General features: G+C 42.8%; 2 protein-coding genes across 6 annotated transcripts in view; both read right to left on the bottom strand.

Moving 5' to 3' along the window:
* HERC3 (HECT and RLD domain containing E3 ubiquitin protein ligase 3) overlaps positions 1 to 9,007 on the bottom strand; it is a 48,565-nt gene extending 39,558 nt beyond the window's left edge. For all 4 annotated transcript variants that reach the window (XR_001877564.1, XR_001877565.1, XR_001877566.1 and 1 more), the window contains exons 1-2: positions 8,952 to 9,007; positions 4,077 to 4,334 (exon numbers count right to left, since the gene is read on the bottom strand). Coding sequence is in view for 1 of the 4 variants with exons in the window: in XM_017831700.1 (XP_017687189.1) it covers positions 4,077 to 4,302 (226 nt within the window). In the remaining 3 variants the exon portion in view is untranslated. The remainder of the gene's footprint in view (positions 1 to 4,076; positions 4,335 to 8,951) is intronic.
* Positions 9,008 to 13,024: 4,017 nt separating this feature from the next.
* Positions 13,025 to 18,032, bottom strand: part of LOC108505563 (probable E3 ubiquitin-protein ligase HERC3) — a 24,969-nt gene continuing 19,961 nt past the window's right edge. For both annotated transcript variants that reach the window (XM_017831716.1, XM_017831715.1), the window contains exons 18-23: positions 17,823 to 17,995; positions 16,929 to 16,995; positions 16,653 to 16,732; positions 15,529 to 15,712; positions 15,049 to 15,148; positions 13,025 to 14,449 (exon numbers count right to left, since the gene is read on the bottom strand). In XM_017831716.1, the coding sequence (XP_017687205.1) occupies positions 14,235 to 14,449; positions 15,049 to 15,148; positions 15,529 to 15,712; positions 16,653 to 16,732; positions 16,929 to 16,995; positions 17,823 to 17,995 (819 nt within the window). In that variant the 3' untranslated portion in view covers positions 13,025 to 14,234. The remainder of the gene's footprint in view (positions 14,450 to 15,048; positions 15,149 to 15,528; positions 15,713 to 16,652; positions 16,733 to 16,928; positions 16,996 to 17,822; positions 17,996 to 18,032) is intronic.

Below are 18,032 nucleotides of genomic sequence, written 5' to 3'. Positions count from 1 at the left end.
GTAGTGGGGATTTTTATTTGTTTTGGTGGTGTTTTTTCCTGGTTTTTGAAAGAAAATGAACTTAATTATGTTATTTCTACCCTGCAGCTATAAGGAGATAGATTCCACAATACACACAGAAACCCTGCTCCCCTGCACAATAGCATCCAGACAGGAAATATGGTAAAAAAGCATGGGTTTGTCACTGTATATTAACAGATGAAAAGTTTGAGGCAAATTCGGCACATTTTTCTGTAACTGTCTTGAAACACTAATTACCAAAGCCCAGGTTTTCTTGCCAGCAGAAGTCAAATGAAGTCCAAATTACTTGAAGAGAACAAATCTCCAGACCTGAAAACAAGTTCCCCATCTCAGATTCAAGCATGTTTTTAAAGCTTTACGAACTGCTAACAACCAGCTTGTTGCTTTACACTACTCTGTAACTCAGCCCACGGTCATGGTGAGAACTCTGGAACAGCATCTACCCTTCCATGCCAAGTGATTGCAGAGACACAAACTACAGATTGTTTCAGGGGGAAAAAGGTGGGGAGAGAAGGAGAAAAGAGGTGAGGAAAAACAACCATTTAAATATTAACAAAGCCAGATATCCATCCCTAAGAGGGATGGACTCCTCAAGCAGTTTGCTAATCACCACAATTCGAAGAAACAATTAATTGGTAAATAGTGTGACAATGTGGGAAGATGGCTCTTGGTAGAGCCCACAGGAGTAGCACACCTGGTATTACTGTGGTATTGTCAAAAGTAGGAAGTCAAACAATCGCAGACTGTTAGCTTTTAGTCAAAAGGAACGTTCTTTTAGTTAAGATAAACTTCTTAGTGATCTTAAATATTAATTTTACCAACACAATGTAAAATCCAAGGAAAGGGCACTTCCAGAAAATAAACATGTACTGATTTACACTCTTTCAGTGGCACACACTCTCCCAGTAATTTCTGTTCCCTGAACTGGGGATGCATAAGAATCACTTTGCCAGATGCTATCCCTGTCTCTGCATTACATTCACAAGGTCAGCTGATGTGACAGTAAACACAGCTTTTTAATTAACAAGTTTTCTTTCGTTTCAAAAGGTGCCCTCTAAGGGCTCCTCCACAAGGAACTGCTGAAACGATTGTGTTTGACATTTTTGTGAGTAGCATGAATAAGAAGCAAAATTGAATCCTATTACATATATGTGTAAATGGACAGCAGAACAAGAGAAAAAAACTATTCAGAATATGTAGTAAAGGAAGAAAGAGATGCAAAGTCTTCAAAAGCACTCACTGCAAATATAACAACTCTTCTCCCACTTGAAGTCACTAGTAAAACCTGCAAGACGTGGAAGGAGAACAGGGTTGGATCCATGTTCATTGCACTGTAAAGTCCCAGAATTCTATTCACAAGCCAGTATTATGTTGGGAAATAACCATCTCTAAACAACATGACCATCTATTCTGAAAATACTAACTGAAGCCTTTAGCATTCTGGAAGCATTAAGTCTTATGTACACACACAAAAAGTGTAAGAAATAAAAGGGAATTTCCTCTTATGAGCAAAGACCTAGGCAGCAGGAAGGAGATCACTCCACTCCTATGAAGTCTTAAAGCCTTCAAAAGGTTCAAGACCCCCTGCATATTTTCCTGTCTTGGTGTTACTCTCAAACACAACCAAGACACTGTAAGCCATGGTAAGCATTTCAGAAGTCCAGAGATGGGTCTCAAGGGGCTGCCTGAAGGGGACAGTCAGTACTACGTCACAGCTTCCTGAAGCAGGAGATGTGGCTCACTTCCAGAGCTGGACAGAGGTCACCCACTTCTAGCTGCCCTCACAAGTTTGTCAGAATCAAACCACAGGGCAGAAAAACCAGGAGACCTCAGCCCACACTAATCTGTCCAGCAGAGGCTGGAGAGATCAACTCCAAGACTCCCAATTCCAGGCACTTCTCCCATTCTCTACTTCAGATAGTCGTCTCTATAATCTCCAACAGCTCAGGATCTTATGCTCCACACATACATCTTCACTACCTATTAGCCATGGCTTCATTCATAGGTCCACAAAAATAGACAATATGATCTTTGACAAGCCTCCTATACAGAATGTGTAAGGTTGTCTTTATCCCATGCAGGGGAAGTGGGGGTGAAAGAGGAAGGCTTGATTCTCCTTGTTTCTATTTGCAGAAGAAAACTATTCAGTTCCCAATGCTGGAAGACAAACAGATCCACACACAGCAGTATCTGGGATGGGTGTCTCTCAAAGTTTACTGTTACTCTAAAGATTGCTGTTACTGTTTACCATGAACAGCTCCTAAAGAGAAGCTGTTCCTTGCTTTACAGCACATCCCTCCCAACTGCCCCAGCCAGCAGAAATCCTACTGCAGGCACAGTCAGTAGTGCTGTGTTGGTAGAGATACATGATTTCTCAAGAATGGCCACAGGCCCCTCAGAGAGTAGCACTGCACAACCTTTATCAGAATAAATGAAACCTGTAAGATAACTGGGAGTTGATGTCACATCTTGGAGACAGACCCTTCATTTAAGGGGTAGAAGAAGGGCATTTGGGATCAAACACAGGGAACTTTTTATTTCTATTTCAAAATCTCAGACTGCCCCTCTTCTACAAGCCTAGCTGAAGGCAGGATAGAGGTCTACACTTCAGCAAGATTCGTGAGATTCATTTCATGAGATCCATTTCCTGATCTTCTGCTTGCTGTAAACCTTCCATTTTCATCATCATCTTATGCTTGCTTAATTTTATGGGTAAAACAGTAGGCTAGTTGGGTGATTTGCAGGAGGAAGTATCCTCACTGGTTGGAGCTGAATATTCAGGAGGCTTGTCTTCCTTCCACCTCATTTAGTCCAGGGCCTAAATTTACAAGTCCTCAAGTCCTCAGTAGATGAATAGTGTGTTCAACAGAGAGAGGACTTAGCTGGTCCTGATAATCAAGACCTCTTTCAGTAATTGCCTAGAATCCACTTATCAGAAAAGCAAGAGCTGTCAGATTCAAGGTCACCTCCTCTAATCCACCCCACCTTGGTCATGCAGCATCCAACACCTACCACCCCATTTTGAGAGAAAGAGACAAAAGACATCAACAGAGAAAAGGAGTAATGGAATCAGTCAGGTCAGATTTGCACATGCTACATGGAGAATTGTGGCTACTTTGTAGGGATCTTATCTCTCTGTCGTGCAATAACAGGTTATGCTACAGAACCCCCAAGCCCTACAGAGGGCAGTCTGCAATGTGAGGAATTTTTGCTCTAATTACCCACAGCAGGATTTTTATTGTATTATGGAAACAGAAATACCTGTATCTTTACCACATTCCAAAACCAAGAAGTTAATGGAAAGCAAACTGGAAGGCCAACATTCAAAAGAGTCCACGAGAAAGGCTTCAGGGTTTCTTCAAATAACAATTCACAACAATATCACCCTGTGAAGGAGAGGCAGTATCTGCCTCGGGTTCTGCACTTGTGGGTTCTGCCCATTGGAACACAACAAAGAAAATGCAAGGTGAGTCTAGGGAACACAATGTTACAATGACTTTCTTCCAAGTTAAGAAAGCATGAAGGGGTGAAGGCACAAGTTGACAAGAGATTCCAAGAGGGGAAAACAAAATTTACAAACCCTCTTGGCCAAAACCAAGTTTCTTCTAAACAACTATATTCAATACGGATCCACTTATACTCTTCAACATACATGAGAAAATTCCCAGCAATAACTGAACAAGGGTAGGCATAAGGATGCAGTGCAATTGGAAAGACAAAGCAGAAGATGCTTGTGACTCATGGCCCTCTCCTTTTTTGTGGAAGGGAAACGTAATGCCAAATACCAAAATCTGCCCTGAGACCATCTGCTCTTGCCTCCATTTTGATGCATTTCCCAGACAAAGTAAGCAGACCTGTCTCCTCACCCATGCTGCTCAGCTTTAGCTTTCCAGATCCAGCTAGTATTATTCAGCATCATTACTGTGTTACGTGACATGATTATCAGCTCTGTGAGCTGCTCCAGCTCTAGAGCAATCAGTACAAAGCAGCTTCCATAATCTTCTCAGCCCACCAGCCTCAAGACAGTTTGAAGAGCATATAAAAAGCAGACTTACCTGGCTTGCTTCCTTCACAGTCATGCCCCAGTTGACCTTTGGTGTTCAAGCCACAGGTATACACCTCCCCATCTTCCAACAGGAACACAGAGTGATTTCCTCCACATGCCACCTCCTTGACATTTCTGTCATGAATGAATCCATACACCTGTGGTTCAGGAATGATGACCTGGAGGTTACTACCTATCCCAGGTTGTCCAAAAGACGAGTAGCCCCAGCATAGCATTTTCTCTCTTTTCAGCAAGTCATGTATCCTTCCTGGGCAAGAGAAACAGGGAAATGAGTGTGAATGAAGCAAGTACTCCACAACTGATCCTACAGAGATCCTGCTGCTCATGGCAGGAGGTGGAAAAAACCAGAAAAGGCATTTCCTGCATGACTGTCAGGTTTGCAAACTGCCAGTAAACCATTATACAAAGAGGAATCAAGACAGCTCAGCTCTGATATTGAATCAGTACCTTCATGCCTTGGCCATCTTAAAGGTAGTAGAAATGTTCTGAAACCCAGAAGACTGAGCTTTTACTTCAAAAAAATCACTCTGCTTCAAAACTCAAATATCAAATGACTCCCCAAACCAAAAGAATAAACGTGCTTTTTAGACAAAAGGTCTAAACCTGAACTTTTAGAATTATAGCGTTATATTTGCGATCGCTTCTAAAGAAATCTTTAAAAATTATCTCAAAGGTGGTCAGACTAGTCCTGAACAGACCAACACAGTATTTGTGGTGTACTGGCCAATGCAGGACTGCATTATTTCTGATAAACCCAGATTAAGAAGTACTTTGCTCAAGTGAACACATTCTTGCAACCCAAATTTGTGCATGTACACGTACACCCCCCTAAACTGAAGCACGGATTTCCCAAGAAGCAGGACACTGACAGCAGTTCACATGGAGCAGCACACTGACAGCTTGGCCCTGACAGCAATGGACAGGTACCATTGATGCAACTTGCCAGCAGTCAGGTGTTATCTTTTGCACTGTGCTCAGTGAAAGTCAGGGATTTCAGAGTGGGGTAACATGGGAAGGGAAAAAACATAGCAATAGAAAAGGTCCAAGGAATTACTCAGAGTGAACTTAATAATGACAACAGGATGCTAATGCATAAAAGTTGAGGGGAGGGAAATAGCATTCCAGAAGAAGCACGTGAAAGATTTTAGTAACGCTCCCTTGTCACTCCTAATCTCAATAGGTTTGGCTTATTTGTAAGCATGCTACACTAATAAGACATTGAGAACTCCTCTGATTGAGCCAGAAACTAATTAAAACTTTTTTTTGCAAAGGGAATAAGAAAGAAGATTAAAAAATGAAATACCTGAGACATCAAGTCTTATGACACACCATGCCATGTTTTAAGCTAAGGCAATTTACAGCAGCAGCATTTCCTATCTTAGCACAGGATAGAAAACCAAAAGGTAATCCTTGAAACATCAAAGATTCCTTCTCCCACTCCAAGCAGACAGGAAACATGCATTCAGTTTGTTTCCAAAACCCGGTGCTAATTCAAGCTCTAGGTATTAGCAATAAAGCCTTTCCTAATCTAAACCCTAAGTAACGGGTGTTCATCTCTTACCACACTACCCTTGCCTGTCAGCGGCGGTCACTTCCCCTGAGGCAGGACTAAGCTGGAAGAGGGAGGGAGAGGTCTGGATTTTCCAGTTACTACTTCATCAGTGGTGCATTTTCCTACCACGAACCGTTTACTTGGATCTTTTATTAGGTGCTTTAAATCGTGCTATGAACTCCATTTATCGCTACCAGCCCTTGCTCCTCTATTTCATAATTCAGTTCATTCACACCCTCATATGTGCTTATCACTGGCCAGCTCCAAGGCACCAAGAGGAAAAAGCAGGAGGTTACAAAGCCCTGCCTAGTTAAATCAGTCATGGTGTACACTGCATTTGGTTGCCCTCAGCACAATAGCTTGATGGAAGATACCCTCTACACTGGCTATGCTAAGAATAGGAATGCCGTGGGACACAAGAAAATTGAAGTGTGTACATGTGCTTTAAATGGCACAACTGCTACATTTATAGCAAACTTCATGTTCTATCACAACAAAACAAAACAAAAAACAACCAAACTAAAAATGCATGAGCAATACCCTGAAGGTGGTAGGAATCATTTCAAAACTGACACCTGAAACGGCAGAAACCTGGGACTGCCATTTCCCTCAGCCTGGGGAATTGCCTTATTATGAAGATATAAGAAAGATATAAGCAGCACAATAGCAGCAATCCTGAAGATCCAAAGGTCAAATTCCCTGCTAGGATAAATGGATACTGCCTCTGAGCTGAAAAGATTTCACTAGTATACAACATGAACCACAATGACATTGTACAACATGAGCTAAATATTAATTTGGGATACCTTCTAAAAGGGTTCCTCAACGGTCTGCTCCCTATAGACTAGTCGTCTTCCCCAGTGCTACTTTCATTTAAAAATGCTAAAAATACTTTAATTGCTTTCCTTGTGTTCATATTCCACACAAGAATTTGCTGCTAATGGGCACTGGGATGTGACGTGATTGGTAAGAGATGTTCTTCCTCCAGCTAAGACACTGTTCAAAACAGGAAGAGTTCTAACTCCCAGTTATCTATACAAACTCTGGGGTGATATTTCGTTCAACCCTCATTCATGTAGCCACATTTTCTGAAGCCCCTCAAGTTTAACAATCCCTATGGCAGACACAGAAAATCTAGTATTCACTAGATTTTTTTTGTTAGTTTTTTTAAATCATCTCTATTGAATCCCATCCCCTCCATCCTCCAAACATTCTACTGATAAATCCCTGTGCAGCTCAGTTTCATGGGGAGCACCTTCCACTGGAGAGCAGCAACCAACATAGCTATTTTCAATTTGAGTGTACAGGCACAGCTAAATATTTCCAATGGCCTGGTGAATATCCTTATGTTGAAGACACAGCACATTTTTAAAACCACAACTTTAAGACAGGTTTTTTTATCCGCTCCAAAAAAGCTGTTGCAGGTCTAAATACATTATGTATTTAGTAGGAGCTGTGTCCTGAAACACGAGGCTTTAAACGATAATTTCACACTCTGGTGAAATTGGTTTCCAATCTGGTTAAGGCAGTTACTCTTCTCTGACAGTAGCAGAGGAAGTAAAAATCCATGTTACAGTGCAAGCTACCTCTACAAGCTGCATACCTTTCTTACACTAAAACAATTACATAAAAAGTTTCTGGTGTAGGCAAGCACTAACAGACATGTGTCTGCACATACATATAAATAAAAATATAGATATGGTTTATATTCATTTATCTGAAATTTTAAAAGTTATTAATATTCCTAGCTCAATACACCTTAAAAAAACTGAATTCTTATCTTCTGAGGATAAACCCCTAGGGGAGATGCTTTTCTTAAATGCATCAGTTAGGGCATTAAAGTTCCCACTTCTTTTTAAAAACTGGATTGCAAGAACTGCAGTACCCAACCACATCACCCATTTCTGTTCTTCACAGATCACAACACAGCCAGCTTGATATTCGTGTTTCAGAGATAAGAGAAGATGCAATGCAGTAAAGCCGGTCTTTTGCAGAGAATCCTCACATATAACAAACATTAAAAAAAAAAACAAAAACAAAAAAAAAAACCCAAAAAACCCTCAAAACCAAAAACAAAAGGAGAGGAGAAGGTATAAGGCCACATTCTCAAAGCCTGACATTCCAAGAATAATTCACCATCAAAACAGTGAAGGATGTACACAGCACAGCTAGAGCTAGGAAAACCTCACACTGTGAGGAATATTTTGAGGAAATCTATTGTGGGTGGAAGACCCACCCTCTGCTATAATAAGGCTCAGCTGACATACTAAGAATATATATTTTGGTGAAAAAGCCACCCCGCTGGTTTGGTGAAATAACAATGCTGCATGTACAACCACGACAGGATGTGTTTTATTTTGCCTCTCTCTTTTTAATAGCTCTTATGCCATACAAAGTCTCTTCACACAATCACACAAACATATTTTAAAGCCACTTCTACTCTGTGCCCTTTCTGGGAAAGTCAGCTAAGTAAATAACTTGATTGCAACAAGCAACACTCAAAGCTGAATGCTCTCTAAACAAAGAGATTGCCAACTGGCAGAGCATGAATAAACAAGTTTTTCCTTCCCTCTTGTTTGTGAGATTTCAGCTAGCAAATGTGCTCCTTCTATCAGCATTGCTCAACAATGACGGAATTTACTGCTGCTTTCTGCCACTAAGGCTCCAAGCCCACTTTCTTCTTCCTTCTGCCTCCGTTTTAGTCCCACTCAATGTCCAATGTAAACTAGGCTATAGAGCAAGAGAACACAAGATGTATCAGCAAATGAATTAAAGAAGGAACAGAGCATTTCCATTGCACAACTACGGGCCCTTAAGCTGGATGTGCCCCCTCCCCCAAAAAAATTTAAAAACAGATACCTAAAATCAAACAAGACATCCACCCCTTCCATCACCTCCATTTTGCAATCCCAGTAAAAAACACCTCCCTGCCTTCACCCCGAACACGGGCTTCTTGGCTTCTGTGATGCTGCTGGCGCTGCTTCCCACGGCCCGACCGCCGCTTCCCGCGGACACACACCACCGATCCCGGACCGCCAGCAGCGGCCCCGGACACCCCTGGGCAGCGGAGCCCTGCCCGCCCCGCAGGCAGGGGATGCAGCAGCAGCGGCCGCCCCCGGCTCCCCGCACCGGCCCGCGGAGGCGCCGCCCGGGGACGCGCGTCCTGCGCCGGGGAGGGCGGCGGGCACAGGGGGCTCCGCCGCGCCCCAGCCCCGGCCCCGGCTCCGGCTCCGGCTCCCCCGCGCACCGTGTCGGCCCCGGGGCCGGCGGCAGCCCCACCGCCGATCCTGGCTCTCCTTCCCCGGCACTCACCCGCCGCCGGCCCCGCCGCTGCCGCCGCGGCGACGAGGAAGGGAAGTCCGGCCCCCCCGCCGCCGCCGCCGGGAGTGACGCGCGGCGCGGCCAATGCGCAGGGCGGGCTCGGCCCCCGGTGGGCGCAGGGAGAGCCGGGAATCTCTTTTCCCTGGAGCCGGGGCACTGCTCGGGGTCAGAGCGCCTGGCGGCCGCCCGGCTTGCCCGCCGGTGTTGGAATGCCGCGGGAGTGAGGCTGCGGGCACGGGCGCCGGGAGCTCGAGCCCCGCCGGGTGAGCAGGTCAGCAGCCGCTCTAAAGACAGCAGGAATCAGCGGGCAAAGTTTAGCACATTCTAGAATTTAAGCTGATCTAAATGAAGGTTTCTCAGGGGACAGCCAGCTTGAGACTGCTTGAAAATGTGATAAGCATGAAATATCACTTGTGGATGACAATAAGTCAGTTCCTTTCCCCTTAGCCTGTTTTTTCATCTTGCATTTTGTATGGCCTCCAGGCAGCTGTCAGGCTAGTTTGTTAAGGAACGCATACGTTTTATACAAAGTTTCAACCTCAGGAAAAGGTTTGTTGTCAAAGTATAAATCTCCATTGAGAGAAAGAAGGGGAAAAGAAAAAAAGAGGCCAATGAGCAAGCAATTATGTAACTCCTGAGTACTCATTTTCTGGTTTTAATGCCATCCATTAGAAAAAGGTTGCACCCTACAAGAGCAATGCACAAGCTGGATCCCATTCAGACCACCATTTTGACAGTCAATATCTGAGCAAACCTCAGCCAGATGTTTGCAAGGGCTCAGGATGGGGAGGGGAGGTCCCTCAAGCAAGGCCAGTGCCCACAGGATTCATTGCCCTTATACTATATTTCTGGCAGTTTGCAATGTTTGTGCACTTGTCATGCAATGTGTCACATATCAGGTAAAAAATCACCTGTATTTGCATGGATCATGCGTATTCATCATAAGAAGAGCCACTCTAGTGTTAAATTACACTTGTGGTGTAACAGGCCTGACTTAAGCAGTGTTACAAGCAGCTCCAGTTCTGGGCCCCTCAGTTCAGGAAGGATATTGAGGTGCTGGAGCAGGTCCAGAAGAAGAGCAACGAGATGAAGGGACTCGAACACAAGTCCTATGAGGAGAGGCTGAGGGAGCTGGAGTTGTTTAGCTTGGAGAAGAGGAGGCTCAGGGGAGACCTCATCACTCTACAGCTACCTGAAAGGAGGTTGTAGCCAGGTGGGCATCGATCTCTTCTCCCAGGCAGCTATCAGGAAGACAAGAGGGCATGGTTTTAAGCTCTGCCAGAGGAGGTTTAGGTTGGATATTAGGAAGAAATTCTTTACAGAGAGGGTAATCAGGCGTTGGAATGGACTGCCCAGGGAAGTGGTGGATTCTCTGTCCCTGGAGGTTTTTAAGATGAGACTGGATGTGGCACTTAGTGCCATGGTCTAGTAACCACAGCGGTACTGGATCAAGGGTTGGAGTTGATGATCTCAGAGGTCCTTTCCAACCCAGCTGATTCTATGGTTCTAGAATAACTAAAAGTGTAGGTAGAGGAAAAAATATTTTCTGTGTTTGCTTTTGTTTCTGTTTTGTTTATTTCATCATCTGGAGATCTTTGCAAAATAGTAAGCATTTCCCTTTACACTTGGTTTCCTCTTTTTCTGACTGAGCAATCAAGGACGGAAAGGTACACACAGAAAAAAATGAAAAGAAAAAGAAATAGATGATGGAGCAAAGCTCCATTTTAATTTTGTGGAGAACTTTCAAGGCTTTTCATTCATAAATTGATACAATTTTAAATAAAGACACCAAAATAGACCCTCTCTGGTGGTGTCCCTGCACTCTGCTGTGCACACCTCCCTCTGGAGCCTGCTGCTGCCACTGCAGCCTCTTCTTCCTAAGAGCCCAGGTTTCCTTGCACCATGGGTCTTCCTCACCTGGGCTCAGCCAGGCTGGATCAGGCTGGAGTTCAGGTCTCCCTGCTGGCTAAGGGCTGCCACAGGTGTGCCCATGGCGAGGCTGGACCTTTGCCAGAAGAAGGCATAGCTCACCATTTCCTTCATGGGTTAGGTCATCCAGAGACCAGGTATCTGAAGATATCCAGAGATGACAAAATCTGCATTTCATCCTGATTTCCAAAGCACCTCTCTTGTCCCTTGAGGAGCTGAATAGCAGTCCAGTATCCAGAAGCACATAGGCAAGCATTTGATGAGATCTCCTGATTGTTGTGGTAATACAGGCTCCTTAGAGTTACCTCCACAAAGGGAGACGAGGTAGTGCCTTCCACCTGTCCTGCAAACCCTGTTCCAGTAGGTGTTTTCCTCCAGAGCACTTCACTAGGTACCCTTCATAGCTCTCTGCCCCCATGGGCCATGGCACACATCTTCTAAGAGGACTGGGCAGAGGCAGCAACGCTTTATGCCTGGTCAGCCCTGCCTGTTGTCAGGCATCTCACCAACTTGGTAGCCTGAGGAGGGCACGAAAGCCAACACAGAGCACACCTCCACAGGGAAACTGCCCCATGCATCACAAGTCTATGCCCCAGACACCGGGGCCAGAAAGCTTTTGTGAGTAGCAAAAGTCCATCTTTGTGCCCATTGATGTCTCTGTGTTGATGTAAAAGCAATAACTCTTCTGCATTCTTTCATTTTTGGCCCTTCCCATGTTAGGGAAGAGCTCTTCAGAGTGGCTCAGCTGGGGATTAGCCATGTAAGGCAATATCCCACTGCCTCCCATGGAAGCAGTATTTCTGTGTAGTGTCCTCTCTGCAGCAACTTGATCGCGAACCTCACCCCTCACACATTTCACCAGGACACCTCCTTAATTTCTCATGGCTTTCAAGCCATGAGAAGTGCTTAGGATGGATCTGGTTGCCCCAGATCCACCCTGGTTACGTCACCAGCTCTGCCAGGCTCTTGTGCTTCTCTACAGGTGATGTTCAAATCAGACAAGTCGCCTAAAAAAAATTCCTGCTGCAGGTTCAGTGTACTTTTGCTGCCTATTTGAAGCCTTTTAAACTCACAGCTGAATGTGATGCTCACTCATGTTATATTTTCCTGCATGTCTTATAATGGGCACTGCTTGAGAAAATGTAGACACAGCTCAGTGTCCAAATTAATTTCAGAAAATCAGAGAGGAGTGCTCTACTCTGAAGGTCTTTATATATATATATATATATATAAGCAGGGCTTATTTGAGGACAGATTAAAAATAGCCTTGAAAGTTACTCTGGGCCTTAATCTCCCATGTGATGTTGCATCATACATGACGAGAAGGAAATTCCTTCAGGCTCTAAATAAACCTATTATCATTTAATCCCTAATGGGTTATTTTGAAACCCAAAGAGGATACATCTTTTATGCACTTGCACAACACAGAAGATCACTCTCAGTTTCCAAGCCCTACCAGAGGCTTAGAAGACCATAAAAAGGAAAACAAGCAGCCAGAGTAGGCTGATGAACAGCAGGCTAAGCTGCCAAAACAGAAACCTGTGGTGGCATGGCAGCATCACCCAGGGTGGGATGGGGACAACAGCTTGGGCTTCTGCCAGTTCCCTCTTTCCACAAAATTACACCTGCAGCAAGCTGGTGCCTTTCCCAGAGCATGTAAGCATCCCTGTGATGTCCTGTTTGCCCCAGGTGGGTGAGGGGGACAGGGGTTAGCTCTGAGTGGGCCAGGTCCTCTCATTCCCTTTGGCTGGCAGCTGGCATTCTCTGAGGTGCTAGTTCCCCTCTTGTTACAACTGCCATGCCACCTGCTTTCCTGTACCACCCTGGTGCTTGAGGTGAGTGCTTGATGTTTTTCTTTACTGTACTGTAACTTAAAAAGAAGCTTTCTTATTTTTTTAGTACGTAACAATGTCCATTATACTGAGCCGGAAATTAATAAATAATGCCCATGTCTTTCCTAGGAAACATTTACTTTTCTAAAGAAAAAAAAAAAAAGCACTAACAGTCAGTTTTTGTCACAAAAGAAAAAGGTTTGTGTCATTTACTGACATTTTATCCTGGTCCAAAAGGGTGTGTGCGCATTGATACCCAACACAAGGTCAAGACAGAACAGAAAATAAAAACTGCTGTTGACTTCTCGCTTTCAATTTTTACATTCATCTAAGGCACATTCTGCATGAAACAGGAAAGACTTACTTGTTCAGCATAGACGATACATCTCTTTGAAATACACTGACATCAGCCTTCGAATCCTCTTATGAATGGCTTCCCCAGATCAAGGGGGACAGAAAACACAGATATGCTGCCATGGATAGGCAGATGCATAATGAAGGAAGAACACAACCACGGGGGTGAAAAATTAATCAATTGTCATTTAATTCAACGCAGTAAAAGTCTTCTTTACATATGTGCCCTGATACATTTAACAGACCAAAGTGAAGACTGCTGAAAAATCATGATTGTTGTTTGTCTCTCCACAAAGCAAAATAAACAGAAAACATACATCCTGCCTGACACTGTCAATATCCTGCCAGTACTCTGCACTGTTTTGACAATGAGATTCCAGAAGCCCTGCAAGCCTCATGTCCACAGGGCTCTGTAGACAGAGCTGTTCTGCAAGCCTAAAATTTTATGATTTAATTGCAAAACATCTCCTTGGAAGATATAAAGAAACGTGACAAATATCACAGTTAACACACTAAATAATAAAAAGTCCATTCATGCTTCACAAATACAGCTTTTGAAAAAGTCTAGGAATGACCAAATCCTTGTCCTAAGCATTTCTCTCAGACAAGTCAAAGGCCATATCCAGGTGAGCACAGACTTCTCCTTCAATTCACGGTTTGCAGGAACATGTCTCCTTACTCTTAGTTGCTCCCCAAGAGAATTCTTAACTAACACAGTCGAAAACCTTACCCTAGCTTGTCCCCGCAAGGATGACTGCTCAGCATATCCTGTCTGTATGGTTGGTAATGTACAAATTATTGTACATTGCTGCTGTGAGCTCACTGTGAGCTTGACTGAACAAAACCAGCACAGTGCAGACCTTGTCTGCACGAATATATAAATAGAGTTGCTTATCAGCTTGCTTCTTAGAAGTGTTTCAAATAGGATTCTTCTTTCCTAACTTTACAATCTAACCATGAGGTATCTGGTCCAATATCATTTTTATAATCAATATAAAATCTCAGCAAATAACACACACACACACACAAATGTTTATAAAGCACAGTAAAAATAAGGTAGGGTAGAAACCAGTAAATTTGAGTTATAAAGGGAAAAATATAACAAGTGAAACAAAGATTTTTTTGCTTATTTTTGTTTTGAAGTGCTTCTGACAAAGAGTTAGGCACAGCCAAAACCTTCATTATGCTCTATGGCATAAAGCAACTTTTCCTTGAGTATGCTTTTACTACTGTATCTGGGGAGATAAAAAATGAGGGAGCAGGTACTGGCAGAGGGATAGAGCTCATCTGGATTTTTTGCTTGAGGATCTACAATACAAAATCTAAAACATTCCAGTCGATAGACAGGGATTCGATCAGATCCTGACAAGAACCCTGAAGAAACGAGAAAAAAAAAAAAGGCAAGAAAAAGTAAGCAAATTAAAAAATAAACTAAGATAATGTTAATTGAAAATCATGAAAATAATTAATGCTAATAAAAATCATGAAGGGAAATCAGTGTAAACATATGGCTATTTTCATAAGCTAATTATTTTGCTTTGTTGAATTACCTGAATACAATAAAGTCTCTTATTGATTAATAAGAATTATAAGCCCTCTTTTACTTTATAATTTAGACTTTGTGGATGAGGAAGGCCAGGCTAGGTCTGACCTTCTACATTTAAAAACAATGAGCTAGCTTTGGTGATCCTTTGAGAAGGGTAAACTGCTTACATCAATATAGTCTGCTCACACAAACTGAGGCCTCTGACCAACAAGACAACCACAAAAGCAAGGGATAAAGTAATTGCAATGTTCAAGGTGGTCAGGTGCACTCAGGCAAGCCTTCGTGGTTTTCACTAGAAAATGTGGTAGCAGAAAATGTGTTGAAGAGCTGTTTGAGACTATAGTATTTTTTATGTGCAACCACCTAAAATGTGTGTTGTGGGGCAGAAAAAAGGACTATGAAAAGTTTAAAATTACTGATACATTACCAAGGAACATTTTCTTTTTTTCTTCTGGGAGTTTGTGAAACACATTCCAAAAATCTTTGATGGTTTTATCTGACTTGTTATACTGCCTGTATACCGCATTCTGTCAAAGACATAAAAATAAAACAGGCCGGTTAATCCTCAATATTTCCATTTATATTTAAAGCAACAACATTTTATATGATAAATTTTATAATCCTGTTCATAGATATTCAAATCCTCTTAACCTCTGGAATCTTCTTGTTCATTTGTTTTTTCAAAGATTCTTATGACAATCCTTGAGTTATGGCTTGATACTTAGTCTCCTTTATTCTTGTATCTGATGTAGATTAGAAACAGAACTATGACACAAGTAAAAAAAAGAGAAAGTCCCTTGAGCTTCTGTCCATCTGTTCATGACCTATACAATCAATGAAAGAACAGGTCAGAAGTAGTTTATGCTTCACAGATACAGCAGAAGGACACTATGCTAGTATACAATACCTTTTCCAAGAGATGCCAGTCAACTGTTGGGTGTCCCTGGAGAACAACCTGGAGCTCTACAGGGAGAAACATCTTCCAACTTCTAGCTGGGCAGCCTCTTAAAAATCCTTGCATAAAGTCCTGAAATGGCTTTTGCACTGATTCATTGAACACATAATTCACGTACAAGTCAACATATTCTTTCCTGGAAAAAATATCAAATGAGCAATGCAATAGGTACTTTTGTAAAAGGAGAATTATAGAGAACTTTATACCTTATTCCTTTATTCTGCACAAGCTGCTGAACTGTAAAGATTCAGTCTTTACTGAGATCAGTCGCCACTGGCAATTATTTACTCACTGAATAAACTGCGAGGATGTTCACAAATAAAAGAGAATGCTGGCCAACATGGATTCATTTTGGTAATACTCCTTTATTTCATGTGAACACTCTAATAATTTCCCTGAAATCAAAATAACTATTTGCACAGCTGCTAATCAGTAGTTTCACTCTTCTCTCTACTTGTGATGGGGATTTGTGTAGTGACATTGTACTTGCACAATCAACTCAATGTAAATGCTATACTTCAAGCTTCCTAAACAGTCCTTTCTTGAATCCCTAAGGGTCCTCAGATCATCTGCATAACTGAGGACACAGAACTTCTCTCTGTCCTCTGTGCCGAGGTTAATATTGACACAAAGCCTTATTGACAGATTGCTCCTTCTCCTTTATATACAAAATATATTCCGTAGATGTAACAATGCAGAAAACATTTTGCTCTAAAAAAACCTCTTATGGAGGTGTACCTATAGCTGGATTTTTCAGACAAATAATCTGTATTTCACTGAAAATACTGTTCAAGGGTATTTTATACATTTGTTAGGAATTTTTCTGATAACTCCGGGTACCTGTATATGCAGATGCCAGGATGTCCAAGGATCCCCTTCTCATCTGCTGTTTGCACAAACTGCCAAAGTCTGACACATGTGCAGCAAATACAGCAGGAACCAAAAGTGTACAAAGACCAAGACCAATGGTCGGTATAATACTGAAGTTGGTATTTTGTAAGGGGATTGGTATAGACATGTTATTTCATACACTTGTAACAAGATAACAAGGTAAGAAATGTAAAAATAAAACTGACCTGTTATCCTTAGTGACAGGAATGTTAGCACCATTTTTTTTAAGTTCAACAACATCCATAGAATCTCCTTCTTCCATTATCTACACAAATAAATTAAAACATTGGCTGCTGTTTCTCCATATGACAGATATAAACGTGCTACATCTATCATTCTTCCTGCAGGGCCTGACATAGCACTTTTACTAGTTTGAGTTTACAGACAAATTGTGTCATTTGCACTGGGACAGTCTTGCCCGAGTACATACATGGGATGTCTGAAAGGCACAGTGGTCTTACCGTGAAGTCTATGTCCATGCTCTCAAGGTTATGATCACATTCTTCATTCAAAATTCCCCAAAGAATCCTGTCAAAAAACAAAGGGGAAGAAAGAGAGAAGAAACATGACCACTCGATGCACTTTCAAATTCTGCTGAAAACCATCCTTTGATAAGCAGTATTTAAGTGCATATACATATAGAACATATACACAACACCTACACTCACAGAGAACCATCATATGTGGCCCTGACTTATGTCATGCTGCTGCCATGAGCAAGGGCAAATGCCTCCAGTAAAAAAAGGATTCCAGGCAAGTCCATCCCCATGCCTTGTGGGGATAACTTTACACAAAGTGTACACTTCAGTGAGTTACACTTCAGTGAGAAGTGGGCTTGGACCACAGCCTCGCTTCCAGACATCATCTATAAAATATGGACCAGTGGGCTGATCTGGGAGAATTGTTTTGGGGTGAAGCACCTCTCCAAGTATTGCAGGCAATCTGATGTTTCAGTTCACTTAGGACTCTTTAGCACCTCAGCACAGTCACTGGCTTATGGATATAGTTCTCATCCTCTTGGCTATTCATAGCACTTGTGTGGAAAACTGAGCTTCATGGGCCTAAAAAGATTTATGTTGGTGACAGCAGCACCTCTCCCTGCTATGTCTGGCTGAAATCTCCTTTCCCAGTGCATGGAGATCCTGTTCTCAGAACTGGCACAACTGCAGTGTATGGCAATACTGTGCCTGTGTAAAATAGCACAATGGAAATGGATAATTAGTAAATCAGAGAAAAAAAATAGCATTAGTAATTGGGTGCTTAGTTCTTCCAAGTCCAAACTACAGCTCATCGGCCTCAGGGATCTCCCTGCACATGGAGACCCAGTCGAAGCTTGGGCCATGCCTGGCTCATACCGGCCCACAGTTGGGAGCAGCTCCTCGAGGTCCTCCAGCGTGGGGGACAGGTCCAGCAGCTTTTTGTAGAGAGCCCTGGGGAAGGGGAAGGGCACCATGCGCTGGTTAAACAGGGCCATTCCACATAGTGTCCCGATCTGGAAGAAGATGTCCTTATCCTCACAGCCCGAGGCCTGGTTAGGAACAAGCACACCAGAAAACTGTGACCGC

Source organism: Lepidothrix coronata, unplaced genomic scaffold (assembly GCF_001604755.1).
Source record: "Lepidothrix coronata isolate B3197 unplaced genomic scaffold, Lepidothrix_coronata-1.0 Scaffold195, whole genome shotgun sequence".
Taxonomy (NCBI): Eukaryota; Metazoa; Chordata; class Aves; order Passeriformes; family Pipridae; genus Lepidothrix; species Lepidothrix coronata.
Note: the sequence above shows the minus strand (reverse complement) of the source record. Positions and strands in the feature narration are given on the sequence as shown.